We start from the raw sequence: 19,409 nt of genomic DNA, 5'->3' as shown, positions 1-19,409 counted from the left end.
CTGGACTTTGGGGTGAGTGGTGGTGGGTGACTGGAGGGTGGGGAAAATGTAATCTCTCTCCTTAAGCGGATCCTGACTGATATGCAGGGTCAGGCCTCTCATAACTCTCTGCTGCCAACACTTGTCTATGTGCTGCCAGTTGAGTAGTGACTGGAGTGTCTTGTGTGAGTACTTTTTCCATAGGCAGTTTAAAAAAAAAAAAAAGACAAACGTACTTTCTGAGGGTAAAAAGAAACTGTGTAAACTTGGTAACAATGTGATTATTGTGAAGATAATTCAGTATATATGGAGTGCCAATGTCAAAATACAGCCACAGATGTTAAGGTCATCCAGTAAAAAGATCTCACCTACAGCTTGTTTGCTGACCCTTATTTGGTCTCGGAAGAGGAAGGAGAAACTGCTTACTCATTCCCCATGTTTGACAGGTGACTTGTGAAACATTGCTGTTGTACACAGATGCTGTGAGACATGTGATATTTGTGAGACTTCCAGCCCAAGTGAGTGAGATTCAGAGCATATAACGTCCAAGAAGGAAGGAGGGGAGTGGGAAGAATCTTCCTCTCCTGGAACTTGGAAGTAAAATGAATACAGACAGAGCATTTAATACACACAGAACTCGAGCCTCTGAATCTTTCAAACTTCTGGTGAGAAACTAGTGTTCAAAGTTATGAAAGCTCCCTCTTGGATACAGCGCCTTGGAAAATTATAATGTGGTGGGGGGGGGAGGAAGATGCTACTGCCAGACCTGCAGGGGAGTAGAAACAGAAACATGACGGCAGATAAAGGCCAAATGGCCCATCCAGTCTGCCCATCTGTAGCATCCACTATCTCCTCTCTCTTAAGAGATCCCACGTGCCTATCCCACGCTTTCTTGAATTCAGACACAGTCTCTTGTCTCCACCACTTCTTCAGGGTGTTGCTATTGCTGCCCCTGCCCAACCTACAGAGGGCAGTGCTGCTGGACCCATGGTGGTGAGGAGCTGGATGCTAATTAGAGGAGACCCAATGGAGTGCTGGACCTGTGGAGGGAAGGGAGGTAGACACTTAAGACAAGAACACTCTACCTCCTAAGTTTACATCAGGCCTAAAAACCTTCTGCAGTTCTTCATCCCTAGAATCTCTCTCCCTTTACCTACCCTCCTAGTTTATCCCTCTCCTCCATCCTTTTCCCTTTTTGTTTCTTGTGACATCCGTTGTAGTTTTAGATTATGTTCATCCACCCTGTGTTGGTTTTATTTGCTTAAACTTTTGTACAAAAGTTTTTCTTTGATGTAAACCGCGTAAGCTTTAGGCAGTATATGTAATGTAATAAACTTGAAACCCGTGGGAAATAAAGGGAAGGGAGAGAGGCACTGGCTACATAGCAGGGGGCCTGAAGGGAAGGGAGAGAAACACGACATGAGGCTGGAGCTAGATGGAAAGTAGAGAGGTGTTCGTCTCGTGGGAGGGAATGGAAGGAAGAGAGGTGCTGGGTCTGCAGAGAGGAAGAAAGAGAAGGGACGCAAAAGAGATGATGAAGGAAGAGGGAATAAAATGCTAAACACACATCAGAGGGAGGAAAGAGAGAGGGAGAGATACATTGGCGAGGGGGAGAAGCTGGACACAGGGAAGTATACAAAAACAGGGAGGAGATGATGGGCATGGAGGGGGAGCATAGGGAAAGGGACATAGATGCCCCGAATGCCAGACATGGGAAGGGGTTATATGGATACAGAGGAAAGATGATAGACATGGGGAGAATAGAAACACAGAAGGGAGATGCTGGACTTAGGAGGCATAGGTACACAGAGGAGTGATGCTACACCAGGGGAGGGGATAGGGACATAGAGTGGTGATGATGAATGCGGGGGCAGATGCAGGAGAGATACTGAAAAGGGGAAGTATAGGGGATAGAGCAGGAGTCTCAAAGTCCCTCCTTGAGGGCCGCAATCCAGTCGGGCTTTCAGGATTTCCCCAATGAATATGCATGAGATCTATGTGCATGCACTGATTTCAATGCATATTCATTGGGGAAATCCTGAAAACCCGACTGGATTGAGGCCCTCAAGGAGGGACTTTGAGATCCCTGGGATAGAGTGAAGGAAGATGCTGAACATGGGAAATGATAAAGAGATTGAAATTGGATGGTGAGCACAGAGAAAGAAGAAATGTCAGATGGGTAGGGTTTTAGGGGTGTTTGGTGGGCTCACATTTTCCACCATGAATGTAGTGGGTTCTCTCTATGATTCACTAGCCCACCCTCCAGGCTACTTACGACACCTGTGTGCAGCTCTACTAGGCTTTCCTATAGCAGGTGCTGATGTTCAGAGCCAGGTATACGTTTTTATTCTGATCTTTGTGGAGCATGTGGGAGTCTTTAAGTTGTCTCTGCAGTAGTTATCTGGACACTTTGGATACCTTTTTGGCACTTATACCTGCTTTTACATCAAGTTTCAAGTTTCAAGTTTATTGATTCTTAATGAATCGCCTATTATAAATTACTAGGCGATGTACAAAACCATAAAACATGTAAAATAAACAATGGTGATAATATAAAAACTGATTTTTGTTATAGATTAAAACAAAACAAAACAAAAAAAATGACAAATAAAAATACTTATATATTAAAACCAATATTAGTTTTAGACGCAATACATACAAGAATTGTGAGGAAAAATGGGGGAGAAATTACAATATTTTAGCAAGAAAAAGAGGGTTACAACTATGGTAAAAAACAAATAGGAGGGGAAGTTAAATTTGGTAAAAAAAAAAAAAAAAAAAAAAACTTTAAGAATCATACGCATCTTTAAAGAAGAAAGTTTTTAATGCTTTTTTAAATACGGCTAAGTTTTTTAAGTCCCTAATATACTGAGGTAAAAGATTCCATGATTGAGGGGCAAATACTGAAAACATATCATTACGCCTAGTACCAATTACCTTTAAAGAGGGGACCGTAAGAAGGTTAGAAGAAGAGGAGCGAAGTGAACGAGAAGTATTGTAAGGGATTAACCATCTATTTATAAACTGAGGCTCATTAAAATTTATGGCTTTATAAACTAGAAGTAATACTTTGAACGTAATGCGGTGGTTTACAGGAAGCCAATGAGATTTTATTAAGAGGGGAGTGACGTGATCGTATTTTTTGGCATTATAAATTAATTTAACAGCAGTGTTTTGAATTAATTGTAATCTTCTTTTTTCCTTTAGAGTGGTATTGATGAGAAGGGAATTACAATAATCTAATTTGGAAATGATTAGAGAATGGATAAGAATATTAATAGATTTAGAATGTAAGAACTTAGTAAGTGAACGAATAAGACGTAATTTAAAAAAACATGATTTGACAGTATTACTAATGTGATCATGGTAAGTGAAATTATTATCTAATAAAACGCCTAGAATTTTGATAGTGGAAACCTGTTTTAATTCTGTATTATTAATAGAAATTGGAGAAATTAACTTTAGATCACTTTTCCAGGAAAAAAACATTGTTTTTGTTTTATCTAAATTTAAAGCTAATTTGTTTGTGGTAAGCCAATCTTTTATTGAGAGGAGTTTATTATTGATACTTGTAATATCATCTAGGCTTTCTGGGTCTAAAGGATGAATTAATTGTATGTCATCAGCGTATGCATAAGTTGTAAAGCCTAGAGACTGGGTTAAATTTAGAAGTGGAGAAAGAAAAATGTTAAAGAGAAGGGGAGATAGTATTGATCCTTGTGGAATGCCGTAAGTATTTGAATAACTTTTGGAGATACTGTTGTTGAAGCTGATGACAGAAGAACGATTATCGAGGAAAGAAGAGAACCAATCCAGAACTTGGTCTTTGATCCCGATTGATTTTAAACGGTCTAATAAAAGGTCGTGATCTATGGTATCGAAAGCAGCTGTTAGATCTAGAGAAATAAGAATTACCGACTTGTGATGATCTAAAAAATAATGAATGTTATTAGTCAAGCCTATCATAGTATATTCAGTGTTGTGAAACTTGCGAAATCCGGTTTGTTGTGGATGAAGAACATTAGTAGTTTCAATGAAATCAGAGAGTTGTTCAAAGACCAGTTTCTCTGTAAGTTTAGCCATGAAAGGAATATTGGTGATAGGACGGTAATTGGAAATATTGTCTGGAGAGACCTTATGATCTTTCAAAATCGGAAAGGTTAATGAATTTTTCCATTCCCGAGGAAGGGTAGCTGTAGATAAACTATGTTGTATTAATGACAGAATGAATGGGCCTAAACAAGAGAAAAATTTTTTGAGGTAGTATGGTGGTATAGGTTCGTTGCGAGTTCCCTTTAGATTAATTTTACTCAAATTGAGTTTTATGTCATTTAATGTTGGAATTTTGAATTTAGAGCATTTAGAAGTTGAAATATGGTAGGAATTATCATTGTCTTCGATTTGAGAAGGGGTGGTTAACGGAAAAGAATTATGTATAAGATCTAGTTTCATTGAAAAATAATCTGCAATTTCTTGAGATGAAAGAGAACATGTTTGCGTAGAGTTTTTTCTAGATAAAGGGGAAATGGATTTCACCAGGGAATATAAAGCCGATGGGTTTCTTGCTTCAGTGATTTTATTATTATAGTAGTTATTTTTAGCCTGGTTGATTTTGTGTTTGTAGAAAGATGCATGTTCCTTATAATTTTGTAAATTACTAGTGGATTTGTCTTTTCTCCATTTTCTTTCTAATGATCTCTGTTGTTGTTTTAACAGTGAAAGTTCTTCAGTATACCAGGGATGTAGTAGTTTGCGTAATGTGGGATTTTTATATATTAAAGGAGCTTTAGTATTAACCAGATTCTTTAATGTATCGTCCCAAATTTGTAATTGAACGTCAAAAGAAGAAGAAAAGAATTGTGTACTGATAGAGCTAAAGATAGTGGAGACGTCTTTCATCTCAATTTTAGAAAAGTCTCTATATGAGATTGGTTTACGAGAGGTGAGTAATGGATCTGGAATAATTTGTTGAAAAGTAAAGGTAGAAGATATAAGATAATGATCAGACCATGGAACTGAATGAATTAATGGTAAAGAATGAGCAAAGGTTGGAGATTTAGGTACTAGTATCATATCAAGGGTATGATTGGCTATATGAGTTGGTTGATGAATGATTGTAGATAAGTTAATAGTGTTAATAAAAGTGAGCATATCTTTTGTACTTGAGTTTGTTAGTTCTTCGAAATGTATATTAAAATCACCCAAGATCAATGGATGGGTAGTGGCCGTGCAATGATCAAATATTAGATTCTGGATTGTAGTGATATTAATTTGTCCTATAGGAGGAGGGGCGTAGAGCAATAGGAGGTCTTGTTTCGGGATAGTATTTGTTTTGACGTGTAAAAATTCTACAGGGGTTTTACCAATGGATTGATCGCAATGCTCAAGGAGACCTTTTTGGAAAATGATTGCTAAACCACCGCCTTTACGATTATGACGGTGATTATAGATATAACTGTAGTTAGGAGGACAGCAATAATTTAAATAGGCTTCTTCGCCCTCTGTGAGCCATGTTTCAATTATGCAAAGGACGTGAAATTTCTGTACTAAAATAGTGTCTTTTATGAGATGATGTTTACTTTTGATAGATCTAGCATTAATTAAACCAATAGTTAAATTTGAATTATTTCTTTTAGATTTATTAAAGTTTAAAGAAGAATGTGTAGTTGGGTTTAAATTTGAAGGTGTAGAGAGAGTAGGGATTTCAATAATTGATTTTGAACGGATTGAGGTTGTGTTTTTTGAAGAAGGGCGGCGGCCCCAATGAACTGGGATATTCTCTGTGATAGAATGCATTGAAGTGTGTAAGCTGTTAACTTTAAAGATGTCTTCTGATTCTATAATTAAACCTTGATTAAAAGATGAACTATTAAAAGAAAACTGTGAATCAGATAAGAAAAATATAGTAGATAAAAACGTTAAAAATATAACGCCCTCAGTCTGCGCACGAAGGAGCGCACAAAGGAGCAAGAATTGCTCCTTTGGCTTGCTCCTTCGGCGCGCGCCAAAGGTGCGCGCCTCAGCGGCGTGCGCCGCTGGAAGTTTGGGAGCCTTTAACATTGGCTAACCTGAAGGGGGCGGAGTCCGGTGTGCCGCCGCTGTGCGGCGGCAGATGGAAGTAAAAGCAACGTAAGCTACAAAGTAAAATCAGAAACAGGTAAATAAAATAACTGTAACAAAAATACTAACAACTAAAACAACTTAAAATTAACAGTGGTGGTGACTAAAACAAGTAGTGCAGCCGTGCTGAAGTGTAGTAGGTTGCAAAGTCTAACTCGCAATGTATAAGTTTCATCCAGGAAGTATTGTGAAACGTTCGATTATCCCTACAGAATGACTAAGTCTAGGTCAGTCCACATCCCACCCTATCCACTTCTCCAGATATGCTGCTTTTAGCTCTGGGCGCTCAGTGGCATTCAGAAGCCTAAAACATCCCTAGATACATCCAGAAATTCAGTTTCATTATCGGTGCTTGGACAGCCTGTCTTTTATGTCGTCCAAGTGCCGACTTGGTCTTGTTTTTAGACGTGTTTAAGTTTCAATTATGAACCCCTCATTGTTTCACCAGTGCCTGTATGTTAAAGGTATATGATTAACTGAAAACTGTTGGGTTTTGGACCCGGTGTTCTTGCCATTGGCCTCCAGACAATAACTGGTAATGAAGCCATTTGCTGGCTGATGCCTTGGTATACAACTGTTTTCTTTAATGTTATCTTTTGCTTAATCTCTTCTGAAATCAGTAAGATTCTGAAAGGGAGTTAAATGTAATAGTCCAACAACAACAAAAAAAAGATATCGTAATCATCATTATATATATTTTTTTAGTTGTTGTTCTTGTGTTTTAAGTGCTGTGTGTGATCAGTGTCTGGTAAGACAGTTCATGTGCTTGTAGATTCCAAAGCCCAGTCATCTGACAACACTAGCTGGACCCCTGACATGTAGCCAGTCATATGAATGTGGTCAGTGCTTGAGGACCGATTTTGGGGGGGGGGGGGGGGAAAAAGCTTGAGACAAGTCCACAAGAAACATCTATTAGCAAATGCTGTACAGTAAACATCTCTATTTTGTAGAAGAAAGAAGACAGCTGGCTTTGACTTAGTGCATTTTACCTGAATCAAGAATGTTTGTGTCCTTTTACTGTTTCACTAATTATTATTTCTCTGAAGTCATTTTGAGGACAATTTTCAAAGCCGATTTTGCATGTGAAACTGAGTTAACCGGGCACCTAATACGTAGTTAAATGCCACATTCAGAGGAGACGTTCCTGGGGGTAGGTTCACAAAGTAAAGGAGTCATTTAGCGGTTAGAGCACTGGATCTGGACGTCCTCAAATCCCACTGCTGCTCCTTATATTCTCAGGAAGTCACTTAACCCGCCAAAAATTGGATTGTGAGCCCTCCAGGGACAGGAATGTAACTGTGAGCAAATCAAATTGAGTAAAACGCTGACATATGAAGACTAAAATGGTCCGTTTAGCTTGATTGATAAGGTGGGTAGAGTTGTACCTCCTGTTCTGTATAGATTATAGACACTCTGCCTTTTGTTTGGGGCAGTTTGCGTCCCTCTGTGCCTTGCTTGAATGGAAAGGTCATTTTTTTTCCTGTTCAATGTTTTTTTTATTGATAACCACAGGAATTATACAAAGACCTACAGTGGCTGATTCAAGGTCATTCATTTTACAGACATAGTAGCATCTCAGAACACTGATAACAACAGCCAAGATCAAGTATATACGAACTATGCCGTAAATGGAGAGAACATGCTTCATCTCTGTGACCACTTTTGTGAAGAAGGACCACAGCCACTATTCTCCAGTTCCACGGAACCCCTCCCCTCTCTAAAGATTCATTAAACAACTCTTTAAGAGGACCCCCCCTAAACCTCTCTGAGCTCCCTCAGTATACTGGGATGGATCCCATCCATTCCCGTAGCTTTGTCCACCTTCAATTTTTCAAGTTGTTCATAAATATTTTCTTCCTTGAATGGCACAGTGTCCACTCCATTCTCAGTTACAACAGGGCATAACTTTTCAGACTGGTATCTTCTCAGGCTGCCTATCGGGGGTCTTATTGTGACACCCACCCCCCTTGTTCTGGAGCTTCCTATCCTTAGAGGCCATCAAATTTCAGAAAGGTATCAAGGAACAAGAAGCAAAACTGTTTCAATCAATCACCGCATGCCATAGTGATGAGCCTTCCCTGCCCGGCCCGTTTTCAACTGTCTGTATCTTTGTGCTGTTCTGGACACTTTACCTCTACAACACTCAGATAAGGCTTCACAAATGACCCCCAGTCTTCTTTTCTTTTTCACTAAGTAAATTGATTCCTTTTCTTGAAAACAGATACCTACAGAAATGGCTGATGCTAATTTTGGCTCATTGTGGATAGCTTCAAAATCTTTGTGGAAGGGTGAAAGGCTTTCTGGGACTAGAATCTGATGCCTTTCACACCAGAGTTTGAGCTGATGCATTGAAGTCATAGATTTTATTGATCTTTTGCTCTGTTACTTTCTAAAACAACAAATTAACAATAAAGACAAAGTGAAATAGCCTACGGTATCTTATTTAAAAAATCAAGAAGAATTGGCTTTGCTTATCTCATGCTGACAGACTGAACCGGCCTTACAGAGTCCTTGTAATCGGCTGCCCTTCACTTTCCCCACACTGTGTCCTCAAAAGTGATGTCATTGTAGTTTACAACCGATTACTTTTCTGATTTGTTGACTAGTATTGTAAGGGAAATCTTTAGCTTCACAACTGACTTTTGGTAGTGAAATATTGTGATAATGCAGTGGCAAAGCCAGAAGGGATAAGGCTGCATAGAGAGAGAGATATATAATGAGGCTGGAGGGCAGCCCGGAGGTCTGTGCTGAAGGGCAATGCAAGGTGAGACTCTTGAGGTAGAAGAGATGTGATCCAAAGCTTTATGAAACTGAAAAATATTAATACAAAGAAATGAATCCTTCCCAAAAGAAAGGTAGGGGGAGGTTATATGAAGATATAAATGGGTAAATTCAGAAGCAACACTGGGTAATATTTGTTCACAGAAAGCCTGATGGATGCCTGGCCTGGAGGAGATGGTGGAGACAAAACAGTGAGGGAATTCATAATAATAATAATAATAACTTTATTTTTCTATACCGCCATAGTCAAACTGACTTCTAGGCGGTTCACATAGAAAGAAGGCTGAACAATCAGCGAATTACAAAATGCAAGAAGAAGGAAGTTACATCATGAATTGGAGAAACATGGTGAAAGAATACATGAGAGAAGAAAGATGTTACATAATACAATGGGGTTATAAGGTGAAAACAAAAACCTGAGAGAGGTGATCTCATTAAGCAAGGAATTTGTCAAATAGAACGGTTTTAATTGATTTTCGGAATGTGTAACCAAATTTCAGAAACCATGTGGGGGTAAACAGAGGATCCCTTAATGGTGAAGAGATGGAAACCAAGGAGTGCCTTGGCTCAAAACAGCAGTGAAATAAGACACGGGGTGAGGGGGTTCGATGCAACTCTATAAAACTGGGCCAACTAGAAGGGCCACATCCATCTTTACCATGTTACTGTATTTGGATTATTGTTGCTGTGTTTTCGTCTGATATTTTCTGAAGCTCATGTTTCCACAAACTTTTTTGTTGCAGATCATCGTGGATGATGATGACAGTAAGGTGTGGTCTTTGTATGATGCAGGGCCAAAGAGCATTCGCTGCCCCATCATATTCCTCCCGCCTGTCAGTGGAACGGCAGATGTCTTCTTCCAGCAGATCTTGGCATTGACAGGTTGGGGATACCGGGTTATTGCCGTGAGTAGTGTCGAGCCACAGACTCGGCTGTTTTAAGTGACCTCTCCACTGCTTTTTTTTTTCCTCTAGTACAGGGGTAGACAATTCCGGTCCTCGAGAGCCAGAGCCAGGTCAGGTTTTCAGGATCTCTACAATGAAGATGTATAATAATAATAGTTTATATACCGCAGGACCGTGAAGGTCTATGCGGTTTACAATGATTAAAAGATGCTACAAATTGAGTGGAATTAACAAAGTTAAAAGCTAGTGATTAACATCTATAGGGATCAGTTATTGTGGAATAAAATTGTGCAGGTATGTATAAGATGGATTTGCATGCACTGCCTCCTTGAGATGCAGATCTATGTCATGCATATTTATTGTGGCTATCCTGAAAACCTGACCTGGCTCTGGCTCTCGAGGACTGGAATTGCCTACCCCTAAGAACATAAGAATTGCCGCTGCTGGGTCAGACCAGTGGTCCATCGTGCCCAGCAGTCAGCTCACGCGGCGACCCTTAGGTCAAAGACCAGCACCCTAACTGAGACTAGCCCTACCTGCGTTCGTTCCGGTTCAGCAGGAACTTGTCTAACTTTGTCTTGAATCCCTGGAGGGTGTTTCCCCTATGACAGACTCCGGAAGAGCGTTCCAGTTTTCTACCACTCTCTGAGTGAAGAATTGCTCTAGTAAAAATGGTTCCGGTACTCAAATACCAGGTGGTCGTGTTAATCCACTCTTCAAGATAATAAGTAGAAATTTTTAAAAAACATAAAGAAAAAAAAATAATAATACCCTTTTTTTGATTGGATGAACTTAAAGTAGTTTGATTAGCTTTTGAAGGTAACCTCTTCTTCCCAACTAACACTGAAATGCTTTCATATTTCCCTGATTTAAACTGATTTTGCCACCTTTTGCTTATTTCTGATCTGAGGAGGAAGGGGTTACTTTTGAAAACTAATCATAAATTACATTAAACCCTTCTCCCCTTTTACAAAACCGTAATGCGGTTTTTAGTTCTGGCCGTGTTGGTAACATCTCTGACGCTCATAGAATTCCTACCGGCACTAAAAACCACGCTACGGTTTTGTAAAAGGGGAGAGTAAGTTAGTCCAATTAAAAAAAGGTATTTTTTTCCCCTTGTTTTACTGCTACATATTACCGGGCTGTTCTTCAAAACTGGGGTGATCATTGAGGGACCCACCCCACAGTAGCCAAGGTTCCCCTGCAACCAGCAACAAAAGCCGTGAAAAGGCAGCACTTAATGTGCAGAACTTGGGGCCAGGAGTCATTTTTAATCAAGCAGTGGAAAAGGTGCCGCTACTCGGTATCCCTCAATAAAAATGCCTGCCTTTTGACATGTAATTCGCCATCTGCTCTAAACCCATGACTGATGGTAAAACTGCAGGTGGTCAACAAATGCCAGAACCTTTTCTGTGACCGATCAATGCCATTAGGTAGGAGTCCTCAAATCTAGTCACTGAGGTGGTCAGGATATCCATTATGAATATGTACGAGGTCTATTTGCATTCACTGCTTCATTATATGCAAACAAATCTCATACATATTCATTGTAGAAATCCTGGATGAGTTGTGGATTTCGAGGACTCCTGCCGTAAGGAATGCATTCCTTGAACTCCCTCACTCGTGAACTTAACCAGCTCCACCCAGTTGAGTGGGAGAGAGCCTAAAGCAGGACTCGGCAGATCTTGATCACTAAGTTACTATGGCACTTTGAAATTAGACCCTGGGACATGGGATTGTCCATCCTTGAAAATTGGTTTCTATATCCCTGGCTGCATATTCACAGAAATGGGATTTCCTGTCATTTGCATTGCATGGCACTCCCTTCAGGAAGTTTGAACTACATGAGACAGTGCAATGGGCAGGCTGTTTCTGCACCAAGTCTTGGGAGATCTGAAATTGCAACATTAACAGCTGTGGCTCACTGCACCCAGAGGTTGCGAGGTCAAATCCTGGTGCTGCTCCTTGTGACCCTGGACAAGCCACTTAATTCTCCAGTAGCCACTGCTTTGATTGTAAGCTTTGAAATGCCAAAGTTTCCATTCCTGCAATGGACAGCTCAGACTTAGTGAGGGCCAAGGAATTCCATTTCTGCAAAGGCAGCATTAGCAGTAGCAGAGAGGGGTTGGCTGTTTGGAGCCTGGACAGTGCATCAGCTGGCTGAGTTTGGTTAGCTGGTTAGGAGTAACTGGCAAATGAGACTGCTGGGGTTTAATAGAAAAAAAAAAACAGACTGGGTGAGGACAGAGCGGGGGGCACCTGTGGGTGCTCACAAACTGGGGAGGGGGTTCTCGTATGCTGTTGAGAGCACATGGATTTGGTGGGGGGAGGAAGCTGCTGGTTTCTGCCAGGGACATGTTAAGGATCTGATTTGGGAAGCTCTCTGTTGCATAGGAGGAGATTAGGAAAACAACTGGATATGCTGTGGCAACTTAGCCTAGAGGGGATGCCTTCTTTCACTCCCCAAACTTTGATGCCAACAGTGGAGAGGGGGGAGCAGTAAGAGAGCTTTAGCAGCTGCAGGCCCCCTGAAAACACAGAAAAATTGACAAGGTCTGGGCTAGAGAGATGGAGGTTGAGAAAGCAAGAGGCAGCTAGAAAGCGAAGAGATGATAAAGCGGCAAGTGTCGTTTGTGTCCGCTGTGATTTCAAGCTACTCAAAACAACAGTGCCCCTTTTCTGGACCAGTGGTTTTCAACTCGGTCTCTTGCCAGTCAGGTTTTCAGGATATCCGCAATGAATATGCATAAACTTGATTTGCATACACTGCCTCCATTAAATGCAAATTTCTTACACTCATATTCATTGTGGATATCCTGAAAACCTGACTGGCAAGAAATCGAGTTGAGAAACACTGGTCTAGACACATTGGGGGGTCCTTCCAGTGAATGGGACTAAGGGACTCTTCTTGGGTATGAGAGGGACAGTGTCAGAAATGCAGCTAAAAACGAGAAGAGCAAAGAGAGGATTAAAATGGAGCTGACAAGACAGGAAGATTCAGCTCCCTGGTGGTTGGGGGTCATAACATCCTTTTCTCTGTGTTTTCTAGCTGCAATATCCAGTTTACTGGGATCTCGTGGAGTTCTGTGATGGGTTCAGAAAACTGCTCGATGGCTTGCAGCTGGATAAAGTTAGTGCCTTAAGACGGACAAATAACTTTTCTTGGTTGGGGGCATTGCATTAAGAAAGCCTAATCTAATTTGACCTTGGTTTTCAGTAGTTGGGGCTCAGAATTGAACTATTCATTACATTACATAAATTCTTATATACCGCAGCTAAGAGATACTAACTATATGTAGTATGATCATAACGAATTAAAATATTTACCAAACAAACGATTTTCTAAAGACTGGTTGAGATTACAAGCTGCCAAATATGCCAAAGTTTTACTAAGAGATTGTTTGGGGAGTATTAGTGTTTAAGGGCATATTGCAGCGATTTCTGCCGTCCTTCTTCCAGGAATCTCAATTCTGGCAACTCTCTATGGAAAAAACCTTGGGAAAATTTATTAGATGCAAATTCTGAAGTCCAACAACATTCTAACCTTGCCTTGCAAATTTACACTATCCTTGGTGCAAATTTCACCTCTAGAGTCGTGTTTCAGTATCTCAGTCTTACTTTCCAAATCAGGTATTTTTGTTTAAATATTTTAAACTCAATTCAGCACATAATATTCACCTATGACATCCATTCAAAATCAGTGCCCGCAACTTTATTGACAACTGACCAGACCCAGACAAACATCACAACACAATCATATCCTGCAAAATGGTCTAAAAACCCATCCAGGTGACTGCTTTAGGTGTTTCCAGTAAAAAAAAAAGAAAAAAGCCAATTTGGTCTAAAATACTAATATAAAAACGGTAAAGAGACCAACCCCCCATGGGAGGTGCATGGACAGGTCAAAGGCATTCCTAACATCTGAACGCAGTGTTACCTACTTAGCAACTTTCCATCTCCTTTCAGCTGCTCCTTAGACCATTTCTCATCTGCTTCTGTCTCATCCCCAGCCACTCTCTCACAAACCCTCTTTTACCACCTCTACTTCCAGTGAGGAGTGGCCTAGTGGTAGAGCTGCTGCCTGAGCACCCTGAGGTTATGGGCTTGAATCTCAGTGCTGCTTCTTGTGACCCTGAGCAAGTCACTTAATCCTCCTTTGCCCCAGGTACAAAATAGGTACCTGTATACAGTATATGAGAATGCGTAACCACAAAAAGGCAGTATATAAGTCCCTTTCCCCCTTCCCTTTCATTTATCTTGTTGACAACCCTCCATGTTTTTATCCTCATGATTCCACCATGCAGTGCATCCCCCCCCAATCCATCCCTCTCTCTCTCTCTCTCTCCTTAGCTTTCCTGGCCACCTCCATAGGCCACTATTTGCCTTCCTGCCTCCCTTCCCCACCCCCAGTAATCCAGAATCTCCCTTTCCCCTCAGTTAAGCATCTGCCCACTCCTCCTGTAGTCCAGCGTCAGAATCTCCCCTGCAGTTCTACATCACACTGCTCACTCTATCCCCCCCATAGTCTATCATTTTCCTGCTCCCCCCCACCCACCCCGGTAGTCCGGCATCTGTCTGCTCCCCCTTTCTTCTTCCCTTGGTTCAGCATTTCCTGATACTCCTACATGTGGTGCAGCATCTTCCCAATTCTCCTGCCTCTCCTGCAATGCAGAATTCCCCCCCCCCCCACCATGATCCAACATATACTTGTGGTCTAGGATTTCCCCTTTTCTTCTCTTCCCCACTGTGGTCAATCTTCATTATAGACCAGCTTCTTCTGTCTCTACTGTGATCCAGCATCTCCTCCTTCTTTCTTTCACCCTGGTAGTCCAGCATTTCTGACCCCCCCCAACCTTGGCTATGCCCCAGGTACATATGAGCACAAGTAGGAAAGGAACCCCAAGGTTAGGAGGATAGACTGCATGAATCTATTAATACAGCTGCTAAAAATATTTTCCTGATGATGTTTGTTTACATTTAGGTTCATCTTTTTGGAGCATCTTTGGGCGGGTTTTTGGCTCAGAAGTTTGCAGAGTATACACACAAATCGCCCCGAGTCCAGTCTCTCATCTTGTGTAATGCATTCAGTGACACCTCCATCTTCAACCAGACATGGACTGCAAACAGGTGGGAAACAGGGCGAGCAGAGGCCGAAATGCTACCTTCCAACATCTTTCTTTAATTATAACTTAGCCAATTTTCCCCCTTTTCCACCAGTCAAAGGGGAGCCCATCAGCAACAGAGGTGTGGTAGTATAGCTGTAAAGCGTTCTAATCCGTGTGTGTGTCTGAATACACTATGGGCTCCTTTTATCAAGGTGCGCTAGCGGGGTTAGCGCGTCGGACATTTCATCACGCGCTAACCCCTGCAGCAAGCCAAAAAACTAACGCCTCATCAACGGAGGCGTTAGCGACTAGCGCGGCAGGCGGTTTAACGGACGGTATTCCATGTGTTAAACCCCCCTACCGCGCCTTGATAAAAGGACCCCTATATTTAAAGAGACTTTGTATCCAAAGAGATAGAAATATATCAAATGTGTGTTTATGAAAGCAATGCAGATCCAGCGAAAGACTTACAGGGTCTAGTCAACCCTTAACCCTGAGATTTCAGTCATCATTGGTCTGATTAAAAACTCTGCTTCAATTTAAATCACATATGTATAATTTTGAAAAATATACCGACATCATTTGCAAAGGTTATACTGCCGCTGTATCTTTCTTCAAACAGTTCATTATGTGATCAAAGTGCATAGGAAACCTAGAGAATACGAGGTCACATGTAGGTGATCCTGCAAACCTGTGGGTGAAGGCTTTTTTTTTTTTTTAGGTATTTATATACCACCTCAGGTACCCAAGCATTTTCCCTGTCTGTCCTGGTGGGCTCACAATCTACCTACCTGGGGCAATGAAGGATTGAGTGACTTGCCCAGAGTCACAAGGAGCTGCATGGGGTTTGAACCCACAACCTCAGAGTGCTCAGGCTGTAGCTCTGCCACTAGACCAAACTGGGACTCAGTGAGGAGGGAGTGGAAGTGACTGAAAGGTTAAGATGGGTGTTGGAGGTGTGTGAATAAGTGAGAGGAGTGTGAGAGTGGATAAGTCCTTCTTCCTGTCCTTGGTAGTGGGAGAGAGGAGGGAAGCAAGAACCAAAGTTTTCTAGACCTATCGGAAAACATCTTTGATTTTATAAAGTAAAAGACAAATTTTACATTATATAATCTGTATTAATTTCTTTCAAAGTTTTCTAACTCTTGTCATAAAATTTACTTCAGGAAATTGAAGGCTAAATGAAAACGGATAAAGACCATATGGGCCTATTTAATCTGGCCACCAGCAGTTGCAAGAAATGTATGAAATTAGGGAAAGGGATGGGGACTTGTATAACGCCTTTGTGTAGTTTTACAACCACACTCGAAGCGGTTTGCATACATGTGGTACTTTTAAGTATTTTCCTTTTCTGTCCCGGTGGGCTCACAGTCTAACTAATGTACCTGGTGCATTGGAGGATTAAGTGACTTGCCTAGGGTCACAGGGGTTGAATATAAAATGTTAGGTGCAACATTGGGCAAGAGCGAACAAGAAAAGGACCTGGGGGTGCTGATAGACAGGACCCTGAGGCTGTCGGCTCAATGCGCAGCGGTGGCAAAGAAAGCAAACAGGATGTTGGGCATGATAAAGAAGGGAATCCCGAGTAGATCGGCGGACGTCATAATGCCGCTTTACAGAGCAATGGTCAGACCACACTTGGAGTACTGTATCCAACACTGGTCTCCCTACCTAAGGAAGGATATAACCCTGCTGGAGAGGGTGCAGAGGCGAGCCACGAAGCTAGTAAAGGGTATGGAGAATCTGAGCTACAAAGAACGCCTCGGAAAACTGGGATTGTTCACCCTCGAGAAGAGAAGATTGCGAGGGGATATGATAGAGACTTTTAAAATACTAAAAGAATTTGACAAAATAGAGCAAGAAACATCGTTATTCACATTGTCAAATGTGACACGGACTAGAGGTCATGGACTGAAACTGAGGGGCAACAGGCCCAGGACAAATGTCAGGAAGTTCTGTTTCACACAGCGAGTGGTGGACGCTTGGAATGCTCTCCCAGAGGAGGTTGTGACGGAGACCACCATTCTGGGATTCAAGGACAGGTTGGATGCACACCTTCTTGCAAATCACATTGAGGGAAACGGGTAAACAAGGTCTTCATCAGGGAACACCCAGCTTAGCCTCCGCGTGTGCGGGTCGCCGGACTAGATGGACCTGGGGTCTGATCTGGTGAAGGCATTTCTTATGTTCTTAGGGTGCTGAGGCTGTAGATTAAGGTTCAGGGTTTCTGAAACTTATTTGGTTTTTGGAAAAGAGACTTTGAAAGTTCTCTTAAGCATAGATCTCTCTTTCTTTTCTTAACAGGGAAAGACAGCCTGCAAGCTCAAGAACCACATTTAAACTTCTTCATTAATTGTTTTTCAGCTTTTGGTTGATGCCTGCATTTATGCTGAAAAAAATCGTTCTAGGTAATTTTGCTTCAGGGCCTGTGGATCCTGTGATGGCGGATGGAATTGATTTCATGGTAGATCGGGTAAGAGACTTGAGCAAATGACTGGCATTTACTTTGGAAGTTTACCCTGTCTTCATACACTTTATTACCTGAACAGGATCATAATCTGCTTCAGAATTAATGCTAAAGGGAACACGTTTTTATTTTGTAAAGTTGAATCACTAGTTGATCTTACAGATGTACACACTGATTCCACACAAAGCTCACATTTCTACCAAAAAATGAGCACAAATGTCGGGCTTAGAGCAATGACTTGTCACTGAAACGTGTAATGATTTTGACAGTAAAGTCAAAGATGATGATACAAAATTAAAGCTTCCTTGTAGTGTCCAGTTTGCTGGTGGATTGGAGTAAAAACTGTTTGAGTGAAAGACACAGAGGGTAATGGTTAAAGCAGTTAGCTGAGAACCAGGGAAGCCAGGATTCAAATGCCATTGCTCCCTGTGATCTAGGGTATGTCACTTAACCTCCACTGCCTGAAGTACAAACTGAGATGGTTTGGAAAGGGATAGAATGAAATCTAAAGAGGACTAATGGAGCACCTAAGAGGCCAGCCCTGTTTGATGTCTTTTGAGCAATATTGCAGAGCACACAGTAGGAAAATTTTGTAGTTAATACCAAGAGCACTATGGCATAAGCATTTATCCCACGAATATAATGCTGCAAGAATGAACCGATATGAATGAAGGCTAGTGGAGTAGTAGAAACAATGCAGGCTCATGCTTCTGGGGTGCAGAAATCCAAAGGGTCAGAGTAAAAAGACAAAAAAGGGCAATAAGGTAGTGGCCTGAGTTGGAAGGATGCTAGGGTGCCTAGGAAAGAGAGAAAAGGAGGTTATTGTACCTCCAGAAATGGTCCCGTTATGTGCTTCCAAAATAGTGTCCCTTACAACAGTGGTTCCCAACCTTGTCCTGGAGGACCACCAGGCCAATCGGGTTTTCAGGCTAGCCCTAATGAATATGCATGGAGCAGATTTGCATGCCTGTCACTTCCATTATATGCAAATCTCATGCATATTCATTAGGGCTAGCCTGAAAACCCGATTGGCCTGGTGGTCCTTCAGGACAGGGTTGGGAACCACTGCCTTACAAGATCTAAATATATACTAGAGGAGAGACGGATAAATATAACAGAGAGAAACAGCTCAAATGTCTAAGTGCCCAAGGAGCAAACTTTTTTCAGCAGAAAGGTCACAGGATTTCAAGCTTTTTATTGGATTAGGAAAATTGAAGAAAGCCTTTGGATAAGCAGAGCCAATAAGCAGGGGTAGGGAACCCGGTCCTCGAGAGCCGTATTCCAGTCGGGTTTTCAGTATTTCCCCAATGAATATGCATGAGATCTATTTGCATGCACTGCTTTCAATGCATATTCATTAGGGAAATCCTGAAAACCCGACTGGAATACGGCTCTTGAGGACCGAAGTTCCCTATCTCTGCAATAAAGGAATGTCATGAACAAAATCAGATCAACTTGACAGCCGTATGCCCTTTTATATTACGTGCATCTTTAAAAGATAAACAGTTTTTGATGGGAGAGGGAGGAGGCAGGGTGGGATTTGACCTGGCAGCTTCCTTTTGCCCCTTTGCTGTTCAGCTCAGTCATATTGGACCTGTATTGGGTTTCAACACCACCCAGCAGTGGAGATGTGATTACTGTGACTTTCCTAGCACTCTGGAGATGGAGAAGTCCAGAAACCACTGCCAGAAGTGACTAAATAGGGCACTAGAAAGACATTTCAGAGCGCTAATACACAGACCCTGGAAGGGCATGAAGAATATGTCACCTTTTTATAGCTCCAGTAGATCCATGCAGCGCATTTCTCGGGTACAATAGGTCCCTACATTAAGGAGCTTGTAAGCTAAGCAGGGACTTGAGATAAAGTGACTTACCCAAGTTCAGACAGACAGAGAGACACAGACATTTCTCTCTTGTCACAGAATTAAAGCATTTGAATCCTGTCATTATTTACATATGTATAAAATCTATTGGTCAGGCCAGTTTTGTGTCTGTCTTTAACACTGTTGGGCAGAGAATCTGGGTTCAGGGTCAGACTAGTTGTTTTTCAGC

The 19,409-nt window shown here is 41.6% G+C and overlaps 1 protein-coding gene across 3 annotated transcripts in view; it reads left to right on the top strand.

Annotated features, from left to right (window-relative positions):
* The window catches only part of SPG21 (SPG21 abhydrolase domain containing, maspardin), a 38,256-nt gene that overhangs the window by 9,505 nt on the left and 9,342 nt on the right, over positions 1-19,409 (top strand). For all 3 annotated transcript variants that reach the window (XM_033921045.1, XM_033921046.1, XM_033921047.1), the window contains exons 3-6: positions 9,624-9,785; positions 12,835-12,915; positions 14,767-14,912; positions 17,255-17,363. In XM_033921045.1, the coding sequence (XP_033776936.1) occupies positions 9,624-9,785; positions 12,835-12,915; positions 14,767-14,912; positions 17,255-17,363 (498 nt within the window). The remainder of the gene's footprint in view (positions 1-9,623; positions 9,786-12,834; positions 12,916-14,766; positions 14,913-17,254; positions 17,364-19,409) is intronic.

This window comes from Geotrypetes seraphini, chromosome 14, assembly GCF_902459505.1.
Source record: "Geotrypetes seraphini chromosome 14, aGeoSer1.1, whole genome shotgun sequence".
Taxonomy (NCBI): Eukaryota; Metazoa; Chordata; class Amphibia; order Gymnophiona; family Dermophiidae; genus Geotrypetes; species Geotrypetes seraphini.
This window is presented reverse-complemented; position numbering and strand designations above follow the sequence as displayed.